Genomic DNA, 24,313 nt, shown 5'->3' with positions numbered 1-24,313 from the left:
ATTTATCCTTCATAATGTAGTCAAAACAATTTTATTACATTTTTTCCTAGTGCTTGCTAAGTAAAAAAAAAAAAAAACTAAACTAAACCCTTTGGCCTTCAAAGAACTACATAATCTGGCAGTGCTTTACCTTCTAGCCTTATCATTTAGCATATCCCTTCACAATCTTTATATTCTAAACAAACAGAACAACTATCCCCCAACATGCCTTATGCTCTTTCTCATTCATAGTTTTATTCAGTCTGTTCTCTAAATTTGAAATATCTTATTTCCTTCTTTGCCTGATAAATTGAAAGAAGAAACTGTCTTATTTATCTACCACAATATTCAACACAATGTCCTCTACATAGTAAGAGCTAAGTAAATATTTAATATTTCTTTGCAATTACATTTGATTACTGATTAAACAAGAGGATCACATTTTTTCCCTTTTATAACTTTCTCCAAAGAATATAATGTCCTATGGCTTTTACCTCTGGACAACAAATAAATTGTCTCTTCTTTTTTTTTTTTAAGGCAAATAGGTAATGCAGAGGAAAGAATAATGGACTTGGAGTCAGGGAAGTCCTGAGTTCAAGCCTATCTTTGATATTATTGTATAAACCTGGGAAAGTTAATTTCTGTCTGCCTCGATTTCCTTATTTGTCAATTGAGTATAATAAGACTATCTACTGTCCAAGGTTGTTGTATGAATACAATAAAATAATATTTATAAAATACTTTGCAAAACTGAAGCACTATATAAATGATGAAGGGGGAGGGGAAACAGGCCATATCTATAGAACTTTTAATACAAGGTTATTTAAAAAACAACAAAGACTTATTAACTAAGTGCTTAACATTGCCGGGCACTGTGGAACCTGCTGGAGATACAAAAGACAAAAGCAAAACAATCTCTGCCTCCAAAGAGTCTGCATTCTAATTGGGAAACAACATGTACAGATAGCTCTACATAGAAGCCTGGGGAAGGCTTACCTAAATTTTTAAGAATGAGTTCTCAGAAAGGTCAACTTCAGTCAGTCAATAAACATTCATTAAATTCCATCAAAGACAAAGTTCATGCTAAGAGGATAATTTTCTTTGCTTCATCAAGTAAATTACTCACTTCACTTACTTAATAATGTCCTGATCTTTAGATCACTTGGGTTATATTCATTCCCCAAGTTAATAAGCAAAGAAATACAATTTTAGCAAATTCAGTCATGGTCCTGCAAAAATGGAGTAAATTCCTATGAAAACTTACCAAAAATAAATAAAACAAAGAAGAAGACAAAGAGTCCATTTTATTTCTTTTAGGTATACTAGTTAATTTCCTTTATAATTTAACACTGGATACATGCTAATTAACAACAACAACAAATAATAATAATAATAATCCAGAATCTGCAATAGAACTAATAAAAGAGTTCCGTATAGGCAAATAGAAAAAAAAAAATTATAAAAATAAAAATAACTAACTTTAAAAGATAAACAATAAAATGCTTTAAAAATGATATGTTTATCTTAAAATAATCCGGTTCCCTTGAATTATGTGTGACTTTGAATTATACTCTGGGGCCCTAGATTTGTTTTAAGGGTATTTCAAAAGTTTTTGTTAAAACACATACATATACAAAAGCAGTCAGATATCCTAAATGATCACCAACAAAAAAAAGTGTTAAATGTAAAAATAAAATTATTTAATATCAAGGCAAATAAGAGTCATGGTCCACTTCTCCAAGGGTTTTTAAGCATTCAGAAGCCTCTAAAGTTTTCTTTGGTGGCTGAGACAAACCACTGACCTCAATTTATTTATTTGCTAGTCATACTTAATAAATTTATAACTAATTATCCATCACAGTTTGGCAGCCATAGGAGGGACCAAATCACCAAAGTGATTTTCCTAAAGCACAGACAACCTCATCATCCCCTAATTAATAAACTTCAAGGGCTCCTCTTCCCTTTCATATCAAATATGAAATCTTCTGTTTGGCATTCAAAATCCTTCACAATCTAGGGCAACTTAACTGTCAGGCTTCTTATAGAACCTCTCTCCCTTACCTCCCCTACTATGATCCATTTACACTCACCTTGAGGTTCCTTAAACAAGACTTTTTATTTCTTGGTTCTGGTCGATTTTCAATGGCTTTCCCTCCTACCTGAAATTCTTTTCTTCTTCTTCTCTAATTCCTGGTCTCCCTGGCTTCCTTCAAGTTTCAGCTAAAAGCCCACCTTTCTAAAGGAAGTCTTTCTTAATCCTCCTTAATTCTCATCTCAAAGATGGACTGGACTTTTTGTTTGTCCCAGAAGGCAGAATCAGAAACACATGGAAGTTTTCCAGAAGAAAATTTATCCTTGATGTCAGGGACAATTTTCTTATAATCTGAAATCAGAGAGGGTACCTTCAAAGGAAGTGAGTGTCACTTTTCAACAAATCTTCAAGCAAAGGCTAGAACCTAAATGGTTCCTTACATCTCTTTTTTTTACTATATATATATATATATATATATATGTTTACAAAACATATGCATGGATAATATTTCAACATTAATCCCTGTAAAACCTTCTTTCCAAATTTTCCCCTCCTTCCCCCCACACTCTCCCCCACATGGGAGGTAGTCCAATACATATTAAATATTTAAAATATATGTTAAATCCAATATATGTATACATATTTATACAGTTATCTTGCTGCACAAGAAAAATCAGATCTAGAAAGAAAAAAAAAAAAAAAACCTGAGACGGAAAACAAAAATGTAAACAAACAATAACAGAAAGAGTGAAAATGCTATGTTGTGATTCACACTCAGTTCCCAGGGTCCTCTCTCTGGGTGATTGAACAATCAAAACTGGTTTGAATCATCTCATTGTTGAAGAGAGCCACATCCATCAGAATTGATCATCTTATAGTCTTGTTGTTCCAGCGTATGATGATCTCCTGGTTCTGCTCATTTCACTTAGCATCAGTTCATCTAAGTCTCTCCAAGCCTCTCTGTATTCATCCTGCTGATTATTTCTTACAGAACAATAATATTCCATAGCATTCATATACCATAATATATTCAGCCATTCTCCAACTGATGGGCATCGATTCAGTTTTCAGTTTCTTGCTGCTACAAAAAGGGGCTGCCACAAACATTTTTGCACATATGAGTCCCTTTCCCTCCTTTTATATCTCTTTGGGATACAAGCCCAGTAGTAACACTGCTGGATCAAAGGATCTGCACGGTTTGATAACTTTTTGAGCATAATTCCAAATTGCTCTCCAGAATGGTTGGATTCATTCACAATTTCACCAACAATGTGTCCGTATCCCATTTTGCCCACATCTTTTCCAACAGTGGTCATTATCTTTTCCTGTCACCTTAGCCAGTCTGAGAGGTGTGCCTTACATCTCTTCTAACTCTAAAAATTTTGTGATGAAAAATATTTTTTTTCTCCATCACTAAGTCATCAGATCTTTTCATTATATTGTAATCAGAAATTCTGCAAATAGCATACAACTGTTTTATAATTTGTGAAATCCCACAGAATTAAGCAGGAATTGAAAGCACAATAGACAACTCGCAATTGCCTAAGTAAAGAAGAGTGTTTTAATGACTATTCTTTAGACAAAATTAACTAAATGTACCTGTAATTGACTAATAGAATTTTTTACTGCATTCATAAGCAATTAGATTAGCATATTTGCTATTTAAACTTTTCCTGAAAACACATACAGATAGAAAAATTTTACATACATTTGTAATAATGTGTTTTATAATAAAAAGATATTTTTGAACCATCATCAATAGGGCATATGCTGAAAATTATTATTTGTCAACAATCAATAAACATCTATTAAATACCTATAAGGTGCCAAGCATAATTCTGAGTACTAGGAATTCAAATAAGAAAAAGAAAGACAATACCTGACCTCAAGAAGCTTGAAATCTAACAAAGAGAAGTCAAATATAGAAAGGGCCTCTGAAAAAGGGTAAACATAGACCATCCAGGTCCTCAAGCTGTGGGGGTGGAATGGGGAGAATTATTGTTCCTGGAAGCTAAACCAAATAGCAAATGGAAAATGGAAAGTTGCTTGCTTTTTCAAGTAACAGAAGTTTTGGAATTGCTCCCCTTTTGAACAATGTATATTCATTTAAGAGACAAATAACCAGGATAAAGAGGATAATCTTTGGTCATAAATCTGAGTAAAATTTAATGGCCCATACTGAGTACTAAGAACAATGGGTAGAAGCTGAAAGGGAAAAATTTAGGCTTGTATTTAGGGAAAACTTCCTAACATTTACAACTACCCAAAAGTGGAAGAGGCTGCCTTGAGAAATAATCATAACAATTATGATAGTTGATTTTATTGTTTTATATATTCTCTATTATATTATCTAGTACATATCATATGTCATAATTATTATAGTAAAGCCTGAATGAACTTTTCTCAAGTATGTTGTTGTAGGATGCTTTTTTGGGTATGAGTTGGATTGGCTGCCTTCTAAAAATTCTTTCTAGCTTTAGTTCCTCTGATCTATGACAATGAGTTTAGATGCCAAATCCACACAATGTTCTCATTAGCACAGTGCTCTAACCAGATAAATGATATTTGCATAAAAAGCTGACACATTTGTCAATGGAATAATCCTGAAATTTGACTCTTAACCAGTCCCTTTTCTTTTTTCAGCTGTTGTCATTTAGCCATTTCTGGGACAATATGCACCTTCATCAGAGGAGAATCAGAAAAAGCAGATGGTTTTCCAGACAATTTAATCTGGAGACTGTTAAAGATATAATGAAAGAGGTAGTTGAAAAAATAGCTAATATGAGATTTTTGATGGCAGAACAATTTAATTATTCTGTATTATTAGTAACAGTTAAGAATGAGTGGTATCTTATAAGAAAATTTAACAAGAAATCCCAAGTTATATTAAAAAATACTTAAGAAAAATTGCACAGAAAATTAACCATTTGCTTTAAAGAAACGGTTCTTAACTTTTCTGAGTGAGTCATTGACAACCCTGATAGTCTGGTGAAGTCAATGGACTTCTCAAAATAGTGTCTGCTTTTAAGTAATTAAAGGAAATGCTAAATTGCAGATACATTAATGGAAATAATGGAATTATAATATATATTATATATAATGTATATATTATATTGTTAAATGCCTATTATATATAAAAATATAATATATAATATAATAATAATGGAAATAGACATGTAATTTTTTTTCCCACCCAAGTTCAAAGTCCTCATTAAATATATCCAGGGATTGAAAGGAGTTTGCAGATCCCCAGTTAAGAACCCCTACAGTATAGTGGGGAAAATGAGAAAAAAATAGTCTCTTACCAGACCAAGGATAAGGCCAATCATCAGTGTGGCTATAACAAAGATGAAATATGAACCCCAAATTGGAATTCCAAGAGTCCCTGTGAAATAGTTGTGAAGTTGCTGAAGTAGAAAGAAAAAAGAATAAATTAATTTTCATTGAAGACAAGAGTATGATTACCTCTATTCCATATTCACTCAAATCTATGAACTAACTTTTTTATGTGAATTATAATCAATCATCAATATTTTTCAGCACCAGAATGATTCTCCCCAACAATCCTATTTTTTTTAATAAAATTATAAATCATGGATAAAGGAATACATTTAAATATGATAAAGCTTAAAAGCTGACTGAAGTCAATAGCCTGATTTGTGGAGGCATTCATAACATTCCTTGGTCCATTCATCCATCACACTGGAATTCTTCATATTTCCTTTGTGAAGTTCTGTGCTAGTTTTATCTTGTCCTGCTGAAATGCTCCAAAGAAACATAGCATCTATAAATCCCAGATATTTGTATATCTTTTCTTATCATTTTAATTCATTGAAATCTTTTATTTCAAGATAAACTGTTTTAAAAAATAAATTCTCTCTCCTTATTTCTTCCTCAATATTTTGTCCAAAACTACATATAAGCTTGAAGAAATGTGAAGAACTAAACTAATTCAATGTTTTTCTTAAAACACACTACCTTCATTAAGTTACTTCAGATTTCATGAAGTAACTATTAAAAAAACTATTAAGATTGGAAATTTGGTCTTTTTTTAGTCAATAACTACCTATGATAGTCATTCAAGAAAACAAATATCTTTTTGGTGGTTATTATTACTACATAAATATTCTCTCTGATTCTGATAGCATCACATAGGAACACAAAACACATGGGAATTTTAAAATCTTAATCAGAAAGAAATGTGTAGGTAGTACCTGGGAAAAGTTGCAACTTTCATGGTCTCAGTTTTTACATTTATATTATGGTATAAAAATTAGATGGCCTTTGCCGTCCCTTGCATTTCTAGGTAATGTGATCCTAAGTAAAAGATACTGAAAGAATTATGGTAAGGAGCTCTGGCTCCTTCACTATGTGTCACTTGCTTTGAACATTTTATATTCAATTTATATTAAAAATTTATATTCAATAAATATTACATTTGTTCATTCAATCAGTCATTTGTCTAAACATTTGTCTAAGGCACTGCGCTAGGTTCTCTGATTCTGCAAACTATATGAAATATATACATTTTCTAAAGGAGGTTAAAATTTAGGAAAATGGGAAAAGTTTTAAGTTAATTTTCTCAAAATATAAATTATTAAAATGTTATACACTACTTACTATTTAAATATACATATGCAATAAATAACGGTTCCTAAAATCTTGACTTAATAGTAACTAGATTAATACATCTTAATTTTTTTAAAAACTCCAATTGCCACCAAAATAATCTGAGATTCAATCTGTTTACTTGCCCGCCATCTACAGAAAGACAGATAAGCCTGAACAATTTTCTATTTGTTGTGATTCTGAATCACAGTTTTACTATATTTCAAAATAGAATTAAAACATTTTTTTAAAATTTCCATCAGTTTTTCCCAAGTGAAAATTATTGGTGTTGAGTTTTTAGTCATAACTTGATACTAATAATATATGTGCAAAAAGGCAGCATGAATATATGACTGCATCTTGCTTCTGCCCTCATAGAAAAGCTAGCATTTGCCCCTTGAATGGTAGAGAATGCTACAGTTCTGAGCCAATCAGGGACTGAGTTCTAAGATCTCTTTACTCCCCCTCTCTCCCCATCCCCTCTGCGTTTAACCTTTAATCCTGAAATCTACTGCTCATTTTTTGACTAACTATAAGAAAATCACAACCTTTTGTGATCAGTAAACTAGGAACAGAGGTAGAATTGACACTGTTTAATGAAAAGGGATACTCCAGCTATCTGGAGTATTAGAGGCCCTTTCTCCTCTCATTAAAACTTACTAGCCAGGACTCTGTTGGTATTCTTCCTTGAATCTCTATAATAATACTCCATGCTTATTAGCACCCAGGCATGTGGGGCTAAGTAATTATGGGGTGCCACTAGTAATGATCCAGTCCTACACCACAACTCTGATTGTTGCCCCAGTCCCACCCCAGCCCAAACTTAGCCCCAACTCCTGAACTCCAGAGAAATCATTAATCATGGGTCTCACTAGAACAATGAGCAGGCCAGCATATTCTACAACCACATCGCCAGGTTAACACATGAGAGTTATCACAAAACATAACATAGAAATTAGCCAATAAGAAATTAGCACAACTAAAGAACAGGACATTAGATTGTAAACCTCAATAAATCTTCCCCACACAAGCATGGCGCCTGCATAGTTCCCTTTTTCTGCTGTCCTAGGGTGCACCTATGCTAGTTATGCTAGAATCACTACAAATTAATACCCCCAAATGGGCTTTTCTATATGCATTCTGAGTAACCAGATGTGCAGTTCTACCAAAGTTTTAGGACCTTCCCATGTTAGTAAACTCCTCCTACAATCTCAAAATTCACATATCTTGTGATGTAATTAATACTATTTACTCTATAAAAATCCTTCTCTTCTTTTGCTGGGCTGTTAATTCCTTCAAGGTGCTTGGCCCACCCTCTGAGTACATAAATCTCATTAAAATTTCTTTCCTTGGGTTGGAAGCTGTGTAAGCCTGAATTCTTTCAGGTGCAACACCAGAACACACACCTGATAGCTCAACCCTAGTACCTGTTTCTCCCTAGCCTCTCCATCACTGGATCTTGGAGGGTAGGCCTCAAGTTTTAACAGCATTGAATAAGTCTGGAGCCCTTTGTGGCCCTGGAACTCTCTGGGGCTACTTCTTGTCTGAGGTAAGTCACCACAACAATGACAAAGCCCTCCATTTTTAACCAAATGTGAAAGAGGCTCTCTTGGAGGGGAATTCTGAAGTGCCATGTGGAAACTGCCTTTTACTTTTTCTGTAACTTCTCATCTATCCATTCCTCAGAACTTTTTCAGGCTGTACCTTCCATTTTATTTCCCTTTCTCCTTAATTTTGATGCTATAGCTAAACAGCTCAACTCCACACTGCCCACTACTCTTGAATCTTTTGTCCTTCTGTTTTACTGTTTCTCTTGCTTTATCAAATCTCAACACTAGATTACTCCCATCATCATCTTTCACTAGATTATTCTGATCATCATCTTTCAACACTCTTATGCTGCTAGTTGGAAGAAATTATTCAACCAAGCCGACTGAATGTATTGCAAATTTATATGAACTACTGGGGTCTTGCTGGAGCATTTATTTCTCTCCAATCAGTTCCCTGTTCCACTTCCCAGAAGGGGTGCTCCAAATTGTTCTGCCCTCAAAATTCCCCTCTCTATACTACTCTTTTAATAACCTACCATCATACTTAACTATGAAAAGTAATTTCTTCAATGGCAGGTCATTGGCCATGAGTTCCATCTTCTTCCCATCTCTTTATCTTCAAACTCCTTAATTTATTCTCTACTTTCTCCCCTTTTACTCCAATCTCTAATAATTAAGAGGTCCTTTTCTTAACCAATAAAAATTCTTCTATATAAAATTGTAGATTGTCATTGATCCCACCCCTTTTATTTACTCAAAATTTTATAATGGTGTCAGATTAATTAAAAGATATTTCTGAGTACTTAGTACTCATGTTTTAAAGCACATAAAGTAGTACACACATGTGTGCATACACTTCTAGAAATTGAGGATGATTAGAATTATAGTATTTATTTATTTTGATAACTTTTTATTGACAGAACCCATGCCAGGGTAATTTTTTACAACATTATCCCTTGCACTCACTTCTGTTCCAATTTTTCCCCTCCCTTTCTCCATCCCCTCCCCCAGATGGCAAGCAGTCCTATGACATGTTAAATATGCCACAGTATATCCTAGATACAATATATGTGTGCAGAACTGAACAGTTCTCTTGTTGCACAGGGAGAATTGGATTTAGGTTAAAAATAACCCAGGAAGAAAAACAAAAATGCAAACAGTTTAGATTCATTTCCCAGTGTTCTTTCTTTGGGTGTAGCTGCTTCTGTCCATCATTGATCAATTGAAACTGAGTTAGGTCTCTTTGTCAAAGAAATCCGCTTCCATCAGAATACATCTTCATACAATATTGTTGTTGAAGTATATAATGATCTCCTGGTCCTGCTCATTTCACTTAGCATCAGTTCATGTAAGTCTCTCCAAGCCTCTCTGTATTCATCCTGCTGGTCATTTCTTACAGAACAATAATGGAGTTATAATATTTATTAAGGTTCTATATATGACAGGCACTGTGCTAAATGCTACAGAAAGATAAAAAAAGAAGTCACTACTTTCAAAAAACTCAAAGTCTAAGAGGATTGTATATTTTTTCATATAAAAATTCCCCCAAAATATTTCTGACCCCATGTTTCTCTAGGTCTCATTGTGTCTCAATCTCTTTTTTATTTAGCAACAGACTAAAGTGCATAATTTCAAGTTTACTTGTAGTTTTTCATACCAATACAATTGGATTACCCTAGAAGTCCACAAGATGGCAACCTTTCCTTACATGTTTAGCTATCTTAGTTTGCAATCATTTGCTTCTTTTTGCTTTTGGCAATAACTGCTGTTGTTTTCAAATTTCAGCAAGTATCTCACTTCTAACTCCCTTTTTTTCAGGTTATATCAAATTAGCCAAATAAACAATTTTTTTTCCTATTCATTTGTATAATTTAGGTATTTGGGAAAATCAGAAAGGCATATTTAACAAAACATATAAATAACTATCATGTCAGAGTGATGTTTGGCTTTGATAAAGCTAAGAATAACTGCCCAAATTCCTTTGACAAAATTTTTGGGAGAATGACAAAAGATTAATGTGTTGCATATTCTTTAAAAACAAAGGCAACATGATTTTACTATATTTATCTCAAGGCCTCTATGAGTTAAACTATAATTTAATTTACAAACACTAATTATAGGCTTAAAAGGAGATGATCAACATTACAATGAAATAGACCTGATATTTATTTTTTGGTAGTTAACAAATGAAAATAAATGCTGATATATGCATATAGAACTTTTACAGTTTGTAAAGCACTTCATTTCCTGTCTCATTTTTTTTCACAGTCTTCAGTTTCATTTTATTGTTATTTCTATAGAGTAAATACCTAATAAATGTTTGCTTGCTTGAACGATTTCCAATGTAATATTGTAGTAATCATTGCTTGTTTTGATTTCTCAGTTCTGCTTACTTCATTTTGCATCAGTTCAATTAAGTCTTCTCACAGTTTCTTAATTCTTCATATTCATTATTTCTTGAAGTGCAGCAAAGTTTCATTATATTCATATGCATATTCAAACTCGTTCAATTTGTTTAGTCACCTTCAAACAATGGGTACCTGTTTTATTTCAATTTTTTTGTTTACTATAAATAATATTTTGGTATAAATGAAAATGGACATTTTAGCCATTAGTAGCAAAGGCATATCATCAAATTCCTTTCTAGAATAGTTGGACCAATTCACAGATTCATATATCAACAGTGGTGTATCTATCTTCCCATCAATCCCTTCACTTGCTTACTATGGCTTTTTTTAATATATTTGCCAACTTGCTATGTATAAAATGAAATTTCATAGTTATTTTGACTTTCATTGATCTTATAAGAGAACTGAAGTAAACTTTAAAATATTTGTTAACAGTTATCAGTTTAAGAATTATTTGGTTTAGGGAGGATTTTTGCCTTTTGAATATAGTTGACATTTATTTGCTGCTGTATTTATAGCTTTTTATTTTTCCAAATACATGCAAAGACAGTTTTCAATATTCACCTTTACAAAACCTGGTCTTCCAAAATTTTTTCCCTTCCTTCTCTCTAGACTCCCTTCCCCTAGACAGGAAGCAATCCAATATAGGTTAAACGTGCAATTCTAAACATAATCCTATATTTGTCATGCGGCTTAAGAAAAATCAATCAAAAGAGAAAAAATATATGGGACAGGAAAAAAAAACAAGCAAACAACAAAAAAGGTCAAAATATTATTGCTTTGATCCATATTCAGTCTTCCTAGTTCTGTTTTTGGATGTGGATGGCTGTTTCCCTCACAAGTCTATTATAATTGCCTTAAATCACCTCATTGTTGAAAAGAGCTAAGTCCATCATAGTAGATACATACTCTTGTTGTTGCTGTGTATAATATTCTCTTGGTTCTGCCCACAAGAACGATCTGTTTATAACCTCCAACAACTTACCCATTGGAAAATGGCCCTTTACTTTAGTGGGGTCAAATCTCCACCCATCTCCCACAATGAAGTATAGTCAATTGTTTTAGGGCCTGCTTCCAGCCATATGGTGGCCAAGAGCTAAAAGGAATGTTAAATGTTTGGAATAGTATTTTCAGGAAGTAATCTAATCTTTGCCTTGATTCTCCCATGTAGAGAAAGGATATGAAAGAGAATTAGTGGCCTTTCCTTTCTTTTTTACCCCCACAAGGAGCTATGGACTTTTAACAATAACAACTTTGCCTAAAATCTTAGTGACTGTATTTATTTTGTGTGTGTGTATGTGTGTGTGTGTGTGTTTCTTTTTTTCCTTCTGTGAAACAACAGAAGAATTCTTCTGTATTGCATATGAAGACAACAAAAAGATTAGTGAAAGCTAAAGTGCTAGCAAATACAAAGCATGAATTATTTGGGTAATACAGGGTCAATGTAAAAAGTAAATATTTAATCAGTAGTTTGCATAAAGCTTTATGTTCTGTTGAGATCAAATACCAACCTCCCAACAAATTTTAATGGCAGTTATATGTGAAAGTTTTTGAATCCTGTTTGGTTCATGAAACTTTGTGAGTCTTAATTTTGGCTTTTCTTATGTTGTTGATTCATATAGTACATATAGTGTATTTTTACTCCTTTTCTGAGGAGTCCCTAGATGTAAGTTATTTATTTATTTAAGATTCTTCATTAGTTTGTTCTGCTTATATACATTTCTACTTTTTAGTCAATACCAAAGTTTTGATGATTACTATTTAAATACAAAATTTCAAGTCTAGAAATGTTTTTATTTTCTCCTTTGCCTTTTACCCCATAATTTCTACTTGTTATTATGTCCTTTGAGAATCTGGAGCTTTTGTTCCTCTAAATTAATGTTGTTATTAATGTGTCTAACTCTATTTGAACTGGTGTGTAACTTACTTATATCAGTTAATTATTTTAATTAGAATTATTATTTTAATCATATTGGCTTGGATCATTGCCTCTATTAAATTATATATTGCTTTTGTTGATCTTCTGGAATTTTCTAAATAAATCATTTTGTGGTCTGCAAATATGCATAATTTTATTTCTTTGACAATGTCTATGCCCTTAATTTGTTTCTTTTTATTTACTGTTATCACTAGTATTTCTTGAATAATATCAAGTCATATTGTCTTTGCTTTATCATTGTATTTAGTAGGAGAGCTTCTAGAGTTTCCTTACTGCAAATGCTGTTAGTATGGTTTTCAAAAAACATATTAAAATAACTCTCCTATACTTAATCACTTTAATATTTTATCATAAATGAATGCTGTACATTTTCTTTTTTTCTTAACTGTGTTGATTTTATTCTGAACTTAAGAACTAAAACAAATGTTTCTGTAACATAATAGGGGGAAAAAAAGATGAGAGCATATTTACAATATGCTACTACTTTTAAATATATATAAAAGTTATTTTGTAATTTTCTTTTTTTAAATTTTCATCCTCCCCTCCCCATCTAAGAAATGACTACTATTAGACTCAAATAAACAAATAAATATATAGATATAGATACACACACACACACACACATATATATAATCATTCTACATATATTTGTATTTTTTGATTCTTTCTCTGGATGGAGATGGTATTCTTCATAGGATCTAGTTAGCTGAAGGTTTATAGAATGTAATGTATTTTTCTGTAAATTGATAAAAAGCATTTATGCAAAACCATCAGCAAGCATCATTTGCAATGGGAATAGGCTAGAAGCCTTTCAGGTAAGATCAGATGTAAAACAAGAATACCCACAAAAACCTGTGAAAAACATATTTCAGATACTATTTTCTCTACTTTATAAATGGGAAAAGTAAAGTTAAAAAATGGTAAGTGATTAGCATAGGGTCAAACAGCTAGTAAATATCAAAAGCTGGATTTAAACCCATAATTCTCTGACTCCATGTCAATGGACATTCTACAACATTTGTCTTAAGAAGTCTTTCCTTTCCCATCCTTTATCTTGCCTACTCTCTCCACCCTTTTTGAGTATTGCATTATTTTAGTTTGACAGAAATGGATCAAAGTGAGATCAATTTAAATGAATCTTTTTCTTATTTCAAAGTTAAGTTCAATAAACTCCAGTGATTCCATAATATCTCTACCTCCAGGATCAAATAGAAAATCCTATTTTGCTTTTAAAGACATATATATTATGACTCCTTTATATCTTTTCAATTTATTTACAATTTACTCCTCTCTAACTATGCTACGATCTAGTGAAATGGATTTTCTTGCTGTTCCCTGCAAAAGACACTCCATTTCACATATCCACGTTGCATTAGTGGCTGTCCCCCATGATGCAATGTCCACTTCTGCTCTAATGATATCAGCTAACATTTATATAGTGGTTAGTTTGTGTCAGGCACTGTGCTAAGAGCTTTCAATCATTATTTTCTTAGTCCTTCCAACAACACTGAGAGGTAGGTGGTATTATTATTCCCATTTTACAGATGAAACTATCCCTGTATTCATATTATAAATTCAACTTCTTTACATCATTTTTGCATGTATTATTATAGACTTTTTTAAATTAAAATTTTCTTTAAAATGTTAGTATCCCAATGTTAATTTGTAATATGATTCTAAAATTCTGGCTCATTGCTTTATTCCTTCCTGATTTAGGTATTAGAACTCTATTGGAAACACAAAAAGATGCCAGATCTAAAGTGGGGTCTTCCTAACTCCAGGTCCAGTGCTCTCTCCACTGTAACATCTATTATAATGGCTTCTCTAGTTTCCTTTCAGACTCAGTTCAAACCCAATTCCTAGCTTACTAAGGTCTTTCTTCTAAGATTGCCTCCCATATATATCTTATATGAATATAGTTGTTTACATTTTGTCTTCCCCATTAGAAAGTGAGCTCTGAAGATAAGGACCATGTTTTTGCCTTTCTTTGTATCCCCCTCCATAGACAGCCAGGGTCTGACACATAATAAGCACTTAATAATTGTATAAACTCAACATATCATATATAACCAAGAGTAATTCACATTTAAAGAACATTAGTGTAAGGGTATGAATCCCGCCAAGAGGAGTACCGAGACCACCTCGATCTTTGGCTCACAGTAAGTTTTCTGCCACATTGCAGAAATGTCCTTCTTGAACAAGAAACATTGATTTTGATTGTGGGAATGCGTGTAAATCGAGGGTCCCAGCTAGTTGCTCATGAACAGGGATGCCTTGACAAGGCCTCTCTTGTAAGTGAGCTGCTGAATTGCTGGATCGGCTCTCCTCCCATTGGCTGATACCATGTACACGCAAAGCCCACACAGCTGCTTCTCTGCATGGTGATTGGGGAATGTCTACTGTTCACATGCTGATCACTCTTACAAAAGTATATCAACAAGGCTGTATGGCAGAATAAAGTGGAGGTCTTTTCACACTCTATGAGTCTCCTGCCTCATTGTCTCTGAGATCAAAGGGTTCAGTTCTTAAAAGATGGCCACAACACATTAGCATTAGTAATTGATATTTATATAGCAGTTAATGGACTTCTTCACGATAACCTTCCCATAAAGATAGACCAAATAGAAATGGTATTGAGAGAACAAAGAATTTAGATGACTTATCTAAGGTTACACAGCCAGAATAAAATCTGGGATTGTATTCCAAGTCTTCTTGTTCTAAGTTCAATACTCTTTCCACAAAAGCAAGTAATCAACAGGGTCAACAAGTATTTAAGTGATCCCTATGTGCCAAGCACTGTCCTAAGTAATAGCAGATATGAAGAAAAATAAAAACATGGTCCCTTCCCTCTAGTAACTCATTCTAATGAAGGAGACAATATACAAACAACTATGGGCATTTAAAATATATAGATAGCAGTCATATTAGAGGTAAGACACTAGCAAGGGAGGAAGAGAGATATCATGGAAGCAGAAAATGGGATTGTAGTACCTGCCTTTCATCCTTACAGACTCAGTAATCACAATGAGTTCAAACTCCATCAGGTCTGGAAGAATCTAATTCTACTTCACAGCTTTTCCAAGAGTGGAAACTCTTAAAAGTAAAAACTTTAATCAAAATAATAAAAATTTCTCAGTGTGAGCCAATGGATCCACAGCTGTACACTAATAAGGCTAGACTAGATAATCAACAGGGCACCATTTATTTTTAGAGAAGTGCTGGTTTTAAAGCTTCCCCTGGATTCTGCTGTACTTATGGGGCAATTCAGCCTGAATTATTGCCCTTATTCCTATCAAAAACAGATGGGAAGTCCCAATGACACTCAATGTATTTATGAATTTCTTGGAATATAAATCAGAAGTGAAAAAAAAATCCATATTGTGATTATAGGTCTACCTATTTTCCATTCCTGTAATCTTTACCCATTGACCAAAAAATGGTACATAGAAGTTCTGAAGCCACACTACTATTCCAGTCATATGGATATATACCTTCTGACCTTTGGAACTTTGCAGCCTAGTGATGAGATGAGGTTTCTTATGACCTGGTCTCCTCACATTATGGTCTATAATGTAGGATAAAAGTGGAAATTTGGGCACCCCACTTTGATGTAGTTTTCTCTGTATTTAATGGGGTGATGTAGTTTTCTACAGCCTATACAAATAATTTTTATTATGAAAAAAATTTAAGGTGGCAAATCTTCCTTTGTTTTGGTCAAAAAGGAATTTAATAACCATAAAACATGTTTTTCCATGGATATGATACATCTGTAAAGCTAAAAGTGAGAGAGTCACTCTACTGAGTCATCAAGAATATACATATCCATAACATAATCAATTATTCTCTTAAAAAAGTATCAATCTGAATCAACAAAGCAGATGTTTCCCAAATGATAGCCAACTCCAGCTCTATCTTTAATTTAAAAAAAATCTTTAAGAGAAAACATTCCACATTGTCTAACAGAAAAAGATAACAAATGCTTTAATAAGTATCTAACAAAAGAAAATGTCTACCTGTAAAACTATAGAATAGCTAGGAAAGAAGATGAAATAATAGGAGGAAAATAAAAGGGTAAGTCACTACATAAGTAGGACAGAATGAAAATTCAAGACAAATAATTCTGGGCAAATAATTTCCTGACACTTCAATCTCTATTTATATAAAAGGAAAATATGTGTAGCAATAGATACATAAATTAATTAATATTGAACCTAAGTACACATGTGGAAGTAATAATCATGGAAGAACATTAAACTTAGAAAAAGGAAAACTCTGGCTCCAATTCTACTTCTGAATATGTGACCATAACTTCTAAAGCCTCAAGCAACTTCCTAGGATTTAGTGGATAATCATGGGTAGTTTATGTATGTTGGTGAAAGAAGTTCCACCTTAGATTTTTCTTACACTGATGTAAATAGATTTTTTTTCTGAATTTTGTGAGCATGTATGGATAAGAATATGGCAGATTTCAGACAGAAAAGTAGGATTGCAGAAATGAAAAACCTCTTAAGAAATAATCTAGTACAACTTGTTTTACAAATGAGGAAACTCAGACTCAAATAGGTTAAATATTTTGTCCATACTAGCTGGTGACAGTATAGGTACTAGGATTTAGGTCTCCTATTTCCTATAGTCAAGGGATTTTTTCCCATGATATAATACAGATAAGAAAATAATGATCTATGGCAAGTCGACTATTGGTTTGAAAAAAGGATAGGGAGAGAAGGCTTATAGAATCTGGCAGCATTTTGGTTGTATCAAGTTCTCAAGCTGTATCAAGAGATCTAATCACAAATGAGGACACTGAAATAAACAGGGTTAAGTGTTTGAGACTGTGTTTGAAATAATAATAGTAACATTTCTATAGCATATTAAGACTTGAAAAGTACTCGACATGTTATCTCATTTGATCCTCACAATAACTTTTTAAGGTTAAGTGCTATTATTACTCTCATTTTATATCTGGGAAAACAGGAATAGGGAGCTTAAATGACTCGCCCAGGGTCAAACAGTTAGTAAATGTGTAATCAAATCTTCCTGCATCCAGGCTCAGCCCTGTCTATTCATTGTATCACACAAGTGTTACTGTAGCTGAGATGCTTTCCAAGTTCTATACTGTCAGGCAGGCAGACTCTAAAGCTAGAATTTTCAGGCTCTAAAAAGGCTTCAACATATTAAGAGAGGAGCTGATGTCTTTTAAGCAAAGATCCAACTTCATCAGATGAAGAGTCTACCATTTTGAAGTCAGGATGATATTCCCCCCTCACTACACTAATGGCTCTACTTGAGGATCTGTATACTTGAGAATCAAGGAGTTTTTCAGCTCTCGATGCTGGGGGCTGGCAGTTCAAATCCTTCATTTCAGGCTCTTGCCATCAGAGGTCTATTTTAAGTAGAGTTGAGGTAAAATAACCAATAGAGCCCCTTGAGTGAGGAGAAGGCAGTCAGAAAGGAGAAAGGGAAAATTTCCTGGGATTATAATATACCTTGTTACCTTTTCTTAAAAGAATTATTTTTTTACATTTGAGATTTTCAAGGGAATCTCAATCAGTCATCCCAAAGTTTTCCTATATAAAGAAGCAAAGATAATGAAATAGTGCCAACTAGCTACCTTAAAAAAACAAAAAATCTACCTTGTCAATTATTCACAAAATATACAGAGCAAGCTTGTCATGGAGGAAAAGAGATTCCTACATTATGCAGACTCATAAGCAAACACAAATATATTTTTTAATATTTAAAAATCAAAATGCTAAGATTATACAATGGTCAATCCTAATGGACATAGCTATTTTCAACAGCGAGATGATTCAGGACAGCTCCAATGGTCTTGTGATGAAGACAGTCATCTGCACTCACAGAGAGGACTGTGGGGACTAAATGTGGATCGTAACATACTATTTTCACTTTTTTTGCTGTCATTTGCTGGCATTTTGGGGTTTTTTTCCACATTTTTTTTCCTTTTTGATCTGATTTTTCTTGTGCAGCATGATAATTGTGGAAATATATATAAAAGAATTGCACATGTTTAACATATATTGGATTATTGCCATCTAGGGGACAGGTTGGGAAAGGGAGGGAGAAAAATACTAAACACAAGGTTTTGCAAGGGTGAATGTTGAAAATTATCTATACATATGTTTTGAAAATAAAAAGCTTTAAAAAAAAGTGAATGTTGTAGCATTTCGAATCCTTCTATCTTTGTCCACCTGCATTTTTGATTTCCTTCACAGGTTAAGTGTTCTTATTTCAAAGTCTGTTTCTTCTTGTGCAGCAAAATAACTATATATATATAGTATTTAAAATATATTTTAACATATTTGACATGTATTGGTCTACCTGCCATCTGGAGAAGGGGGTGGGGGGAAGAAGGGGAAAAATTGGAATAAAAGGTTTTGCAATTGTCAAAAAATAAATATTTCTTTTTAAAAAATGAATGTTGAAAACTATCCTTGCAAGTATTTGGGGAAAAAAAAAAACTACTATTAAAAGAAAAAAATCAAAATGCTAAAGGATGGGGGCAGTTAGATGGTGCTATGGATAGAGTATCATCCCAGTCAGGAATACCTGAGTTCAAATCTGGCATCAGACACTTAACACTTCCTAGCTATGTGACCTTGGACAAGTCACTTAACTCCAATTGCCTCAGGAAAAAACAAAGCTAAAAGGATGAAGATTTGTAGTTAGAGTAGAATTATAAATTGTCCAAAAATTACTTATAGATGAGCCATAGAAAATACCATACTTGATCCACAGAAGATATTAGGAACAACAATCTGGCTTTATCAAGTTAGATAGCAAGTTTTGCTATGAGCACGCTATAGTTCCTTAATTGCATATGTGCATATGAATAGGAAATATAAAAAGCATAGAAAAGAGGACAGATATTTGAAAATAAATAAGGGTTAAAATTAATATGACTAATTATTACCCATATCATTCTATAAGAAAGCTGAGCATTTAAATGGAGAAAAATCTTTGTACGAACCTTTTTCCCTTTGACACCTAGGTTCTTGGCAAGGATTATTTAAACAAAAATATACCATGAAGTTGAAAAATAAAACCCTAGTTAGGTCAAATATCAAAGGTCCATTATAAAGTAGTTCTATATTTAATGAATTTAATTAGATCGTGAGTCAAAGTATGTCATATGTTTGTAACTCTTATCCTATTTTCCACTTTTGCAATGGAATTATTAAAGGCTACTTACCCGTATCCAACCCGATAAGCTGAAAAGTCCAGCCATCCCAGACATTCTAAAAATTAAAATTAAAGGAAAAAAAATAGTAATTATATGAAATATGATTAAAAGCCCACAAAAATTGATGAACACTATAGTCAGTAAAAAAAAAAATCCTTTAAATAAGATGATTTTGTACAGTGGCAGAATCCAAACAAACATTATTGGCTGGGTTCTAATACATGATTATCTTCCACTTACACCATGAAAGCATCTCATGATATTTTAAATATCAAATGAAAAATTATTTGCCTACTATCTCACCACTTATCTTTTATCTCATTAGGAAGGGCTAGAAAAGAGGACAGCTTAGATGAAAGCAATAATAATAATGATAACAGCAACTAACTTTTTCAAATATGTTATTTCATTTGGAACTTACAATAATTCTGTGAGGTAGATGCTGTTATTATTCTCATTTTACAGATAAAGAAATTGAAACCATGAGAGATGAACTGACTTGCCTAATCATATGGCTAGTAAGTATCCAAGGTAGGATTCAAATCCAAATCTTCCCAACTCAAAAGAGTCTAAATCCCTATCCCATTATGCCACAACACTGACAACTTTACAATGGTGACATCTTGACTTGAACCGAAAAGGTATCCCCCAACTTTGTCTTAGATATGTAAACCCATTTCAATTTTCAAACCTCAGTCAATTTCCAATCTAAATTATTATTTATATTTTTTTCTGCAAATAGTGTTTTAATTTAGCAGGAAGTTGGGGTGGAATAAGCATTTATATGATACTTAGGTTCTTGGCAAGGATTATTTAAACAAACATATGCCATGAAGTTGAAAAACAAAACCCTAATTATATCAAATATCAAAGGTCCATTATAAAGTACTTCTATATTTAATGAATTTAATTAGCCCATGAGTCAAAGTATGTCATATGTTTGTAACTCTTAACATAAAATAAAGAGTCTATAAAATGAATATAAGAAAGAAAGCTTGAAGTGGATAAAAAGCTATACTGGGAGGCAGGAAGATTTAGATTTGAGTCTTGTTACTGATCTATTCTAGCTTAACTATTCTAGTTAAATGACCAGGAGAAAGTCGTTTTATTTCTGAATTCCCTAGTTAACTCTCTAAGTCCAAACATTATAGATGAGTTGCTAATCTGGTGTCAAGACATAGAGTTCTCAAACCAATAAGGTCACAAGTCAGGACAAAAAAAAAAAAAAAATAACAAACATAACTGGGATTCAATTTTGAAGTGATTTTTACTTTCTCCTTCCCTGGTTCCACAAAACTAGTATAGTCTAACTGTGTAACTTCAGAATAACTATAGATAGCTAGTCATTTCTATTGTCTGAGCTTTAATGTCCAAATGTGTAAATTGGTGTTAACATTTGTTCTAACCTTAGGCAAACTCCTTGACAAATACACTCAAGAACAAGTAAGACTAATAAAGCCAAAAGTTTTACAAGTAAAATTGCTAAATATATAAGATATTGCTACTACTTATATGACATAACATAGTGAAGTAAGTTACAAAATTCTTTATGTAATGTTTCTCTAGACACAGAAAAGAAAGTTTATATCATACTAAAGAAAAATATAAACCTGGATTTTTCCTAGACTATGATAAGCATACTGTTCAGTCATATCCAACTCTTCCCAATGATTAATAAAGATTAGCTCTACTCAAAGAAATAAAAATGTATTATGTACATAAAATATCAAAAGTTATATATTCAGTAATTTATTCAGGGTTTATTTCAATTTTAGTAAAGATATATTCAATATTGGTATACCCTATCACATTGATTCTTAATACTTTAATACTCTATATGGTTTGAATATTCCTTCCACTAAAGTATGGTGGAAGCCTTAAGAGTCAAAGAATATGAATTTGAATTCCAAATGTTTCATTTCCTTCTCTTGTAATATTAGCCAAGTAATGACTTCTCTGGGTCTCAATTACTTCAACTGCAAAATGCATGAGATAAACTAGAATACCTTTAGATCCTTTCTAATGTTAAAATTCATGAATTATGAACTTAATAGATAGAGTTGCTACGATTGAACACTTTATCACCCTTTGGCCATTTTGGTAATGAGGTTTTAAAGACATAGGTTGGTTTGTGCACAACAGAGAGAACAGGACAATTTTTGAAGAGTTTTCCATTCTCTAAGGGCTTGTGAAAACTTATGCTCCGTTACAAACTTCTTGAAAAAGCAAGATTATTTCCATATCATGGAAAGAGATCAGAGGACTTCAGAATAGCTATAGATAGCTAAAATTAATTATAAACTTCTTTTCTAACTCTTAGATCAGGAAATATACCAACCTCACTAATTATTACATGGACTTGTAGTAGTAGTGGCAGTAGTAGTGGTAGTAGAAATGGTTATATGTGTGATTACAATCATAATAAAATGAGGATAGTAAGATAATAAGAATTTATATTGCACTTAGTTTGCAAAGCATTTTACATATAGAATCTCATGATTATACCCCATTTTATATATATGAGGAAACTGAGATTAAGAAAAGTTAAGTAGTTTGCCCAGATTCACACAGCTAGTAGATTTGAACTGAGGTCTTCCTGATTCCAAGTCTGGCACTCTATTTACTATCTCAATAGATGTCTTAAATTCCTATCAACTCTTTCAAAGAATATCTGTAGTATAAGAAACATACATTATATGTTTTAATTGATTTCATATGTCCAATTAATTCAAAAGTAAAAGAAACTGAAAATGGCACAAATACATATTTTGTTCAAAGGAGGTACTGTTAGTTCAACTTACTACAAGATTTAAAAATTCCAGGTTATATTAAATCAACATAGTCAGTGTCTAAAATATGCATAAACATTTGTTACTCTTCAAAGTGTCTCTCCAGGGAGGCTAAATAGGAATTTGAAAGGTTGCTGCAGTATTTATACACTAGTTTCAGAAACAGCATGGAGCATTGTTTGCTGTCTATGCTCTGCTAGCACTTGTATAAACAAGAAATTTGGAATTTGGGAGCATAAAAAGTTAATTTGATTCCCAATATATTTCTTATGTGATTTTAATAATCATCTCTTTCAGTAAAAGAATGCCAGAGTTTACGTTATAGAAGATGGGGATTTCCATCCAGCCACAGGCTCAACTGCTTTCCATTTCTTCTCCAAGATGTAATCCTGAAGGTCTTTGAAGATCCCTGGGCCACGGTATCGGCGAAATATTCCATCCTTTGCACTACAAGTGTCACAGAAAATAAGCATCTATTAATAACTCACGTACATAGTACAATGGATATCATAAAACAAAAATTAATTCTTCTTTCATTTCAGTTCTATTAAATACAATTTTATTTAGTCTTTACAGTACATGAAGCACCAAAGTTGAACTTAGAGATTCAAAGATTTACAATATATTTTCAGATATAACATCCTTAAGTATGTATATATGTATACTTGTATGTATATGTATACACATAATTCTGATGCTAAAGGAATTTATAATTTAGTAGGTGTATCTGTGAAGTATTATCATAAAAAAGTTCAAAGAAAGAATTATCATACTCAAAATTATAAATTTAAAAGTACTTCTCTGGTAAAAATAAAAGCTTCCTGATTTTGAAATAAGGAAAGCTTGTGCTAGAATTTTCATCAATCAATCATTATTTTTATCTAATTAAGTATATTGCCAATTAATAAAATTGTTAAAAGAGGTTTATACTCATATGTATAATATATATAAATATATTTAAATATGTTGATTGACTATATCCTCAATTTTCACATTTCCAAAATTATATCTTTTGCCAACTAACTGGCCCACACTTGAGAATTACTGATAAAAGGAAGTATTCTCATCTAAATAATACAACTGAAAATGAAAAACAAAACAAAACTTGTAAGCTATGCTAATTTCAAGTGTTTTTAAAAATCCATGTAACAAATCCTGCACCACCTGTCATTATTAAATGGAATAATGAATTGTTACTTCTGAATCTGTCCAGCAATGATCACTGGAATGAGCTAATACACTCCAACAAATTCTTTTCTTAAGGAAAAATAGGGAATTAGAAGAATCTAATGTTTCTAGGCTTTTCAATATATTTAACATGATGGCCCAAGAATAAATTAAAGGATTTCTATAGCCTATGTGTCTATGACTTGCTGCATAAAGCATAAGAAATTCTTATTATTTTTCAATAAGGGATGCTGGTTAAAGGTATCATATCAAGTCCTGAGAAATGAAATTAAAAGTTAAAGTGTGTGATCTAAAATAGAAATCAAAAAGGCTGAATTAACCTCCAAACAGAATAAAACAATGAAGAAACTGTCAGACTGTATAAAATCTAGAGTAGGATAGCACAAAGCTTAACAAAAGGTATTTGTATGAGATATACTGGGATTTGTCGTTGACATTTTTACTGAGGAATCTGTTTATATGGGAAGAGAACAGTTTTATTCCTTATTTGATAAGGAATTTGAAACTTACTGGAAAATAGTTGGAAGTGTAGTGACAAAGAATCGGCCACTCAAACCTAAGGAAAATAAAAGAAACCACATGAAAAATCACATTTAGTAAGAAAACATCTTAATCACTT

At 32.4% G+C, this 24,313-nt stretch overlaps 1 protein-coding gene across 1 annotated transcript in view; it reads right to left on the bottom strand.

Annotated features, from left to right (window-relative positions):
- TMX4 (thioredoxin related transmembrane protein 4) overlaps positions 1-24,313 on the bottom strand; it is a 111,331-nt gene that overhangs the window by 20,333 nt on the left and 66,685 nt on the right. Inside the window, exons 3-6 of the mRNA XM_031951121.1 lie at positions 24,205-24,250; positions 22,825-22,953; positions 19,727-19,772; positions 5,317-5,418 (exon numbers count right to left, since the gene is read on the bottom strand). Coding sequence (XP_031806981.1) covers positions 5,317-5,418; positions 19,727-19,772; positions 22,825-22,953; positions 24,205-24,250 — 323 coding nt within the window. The remainder of the gene's footprint in view (positions 1-5,316; positions 5,419-19,726; positions 19,773-22,824; positions 22,954-24,204; positions 24,251-24,313) is intronic.

This window comes from Sarcophilus harrisii, chromosome 2, assembly GCF_902635505.1.
Source record: "Sarcophilus harrisii chromosome 2, mSarHar1.11, whole genome shotgun sequence".
Classification (NCBI taxonomy): Eukaryota; Metazoa; Chordata; class Mammalia; order Dasyuromorphia; family Dasyuridae; genus Sarcophilus; species Sarcophilus harrisii.
The sequence above is the reverse complement of the archived record's forward strand: the minus strand, read 5'-3'. Positions and strand labels throughout refer to the sequence as shown.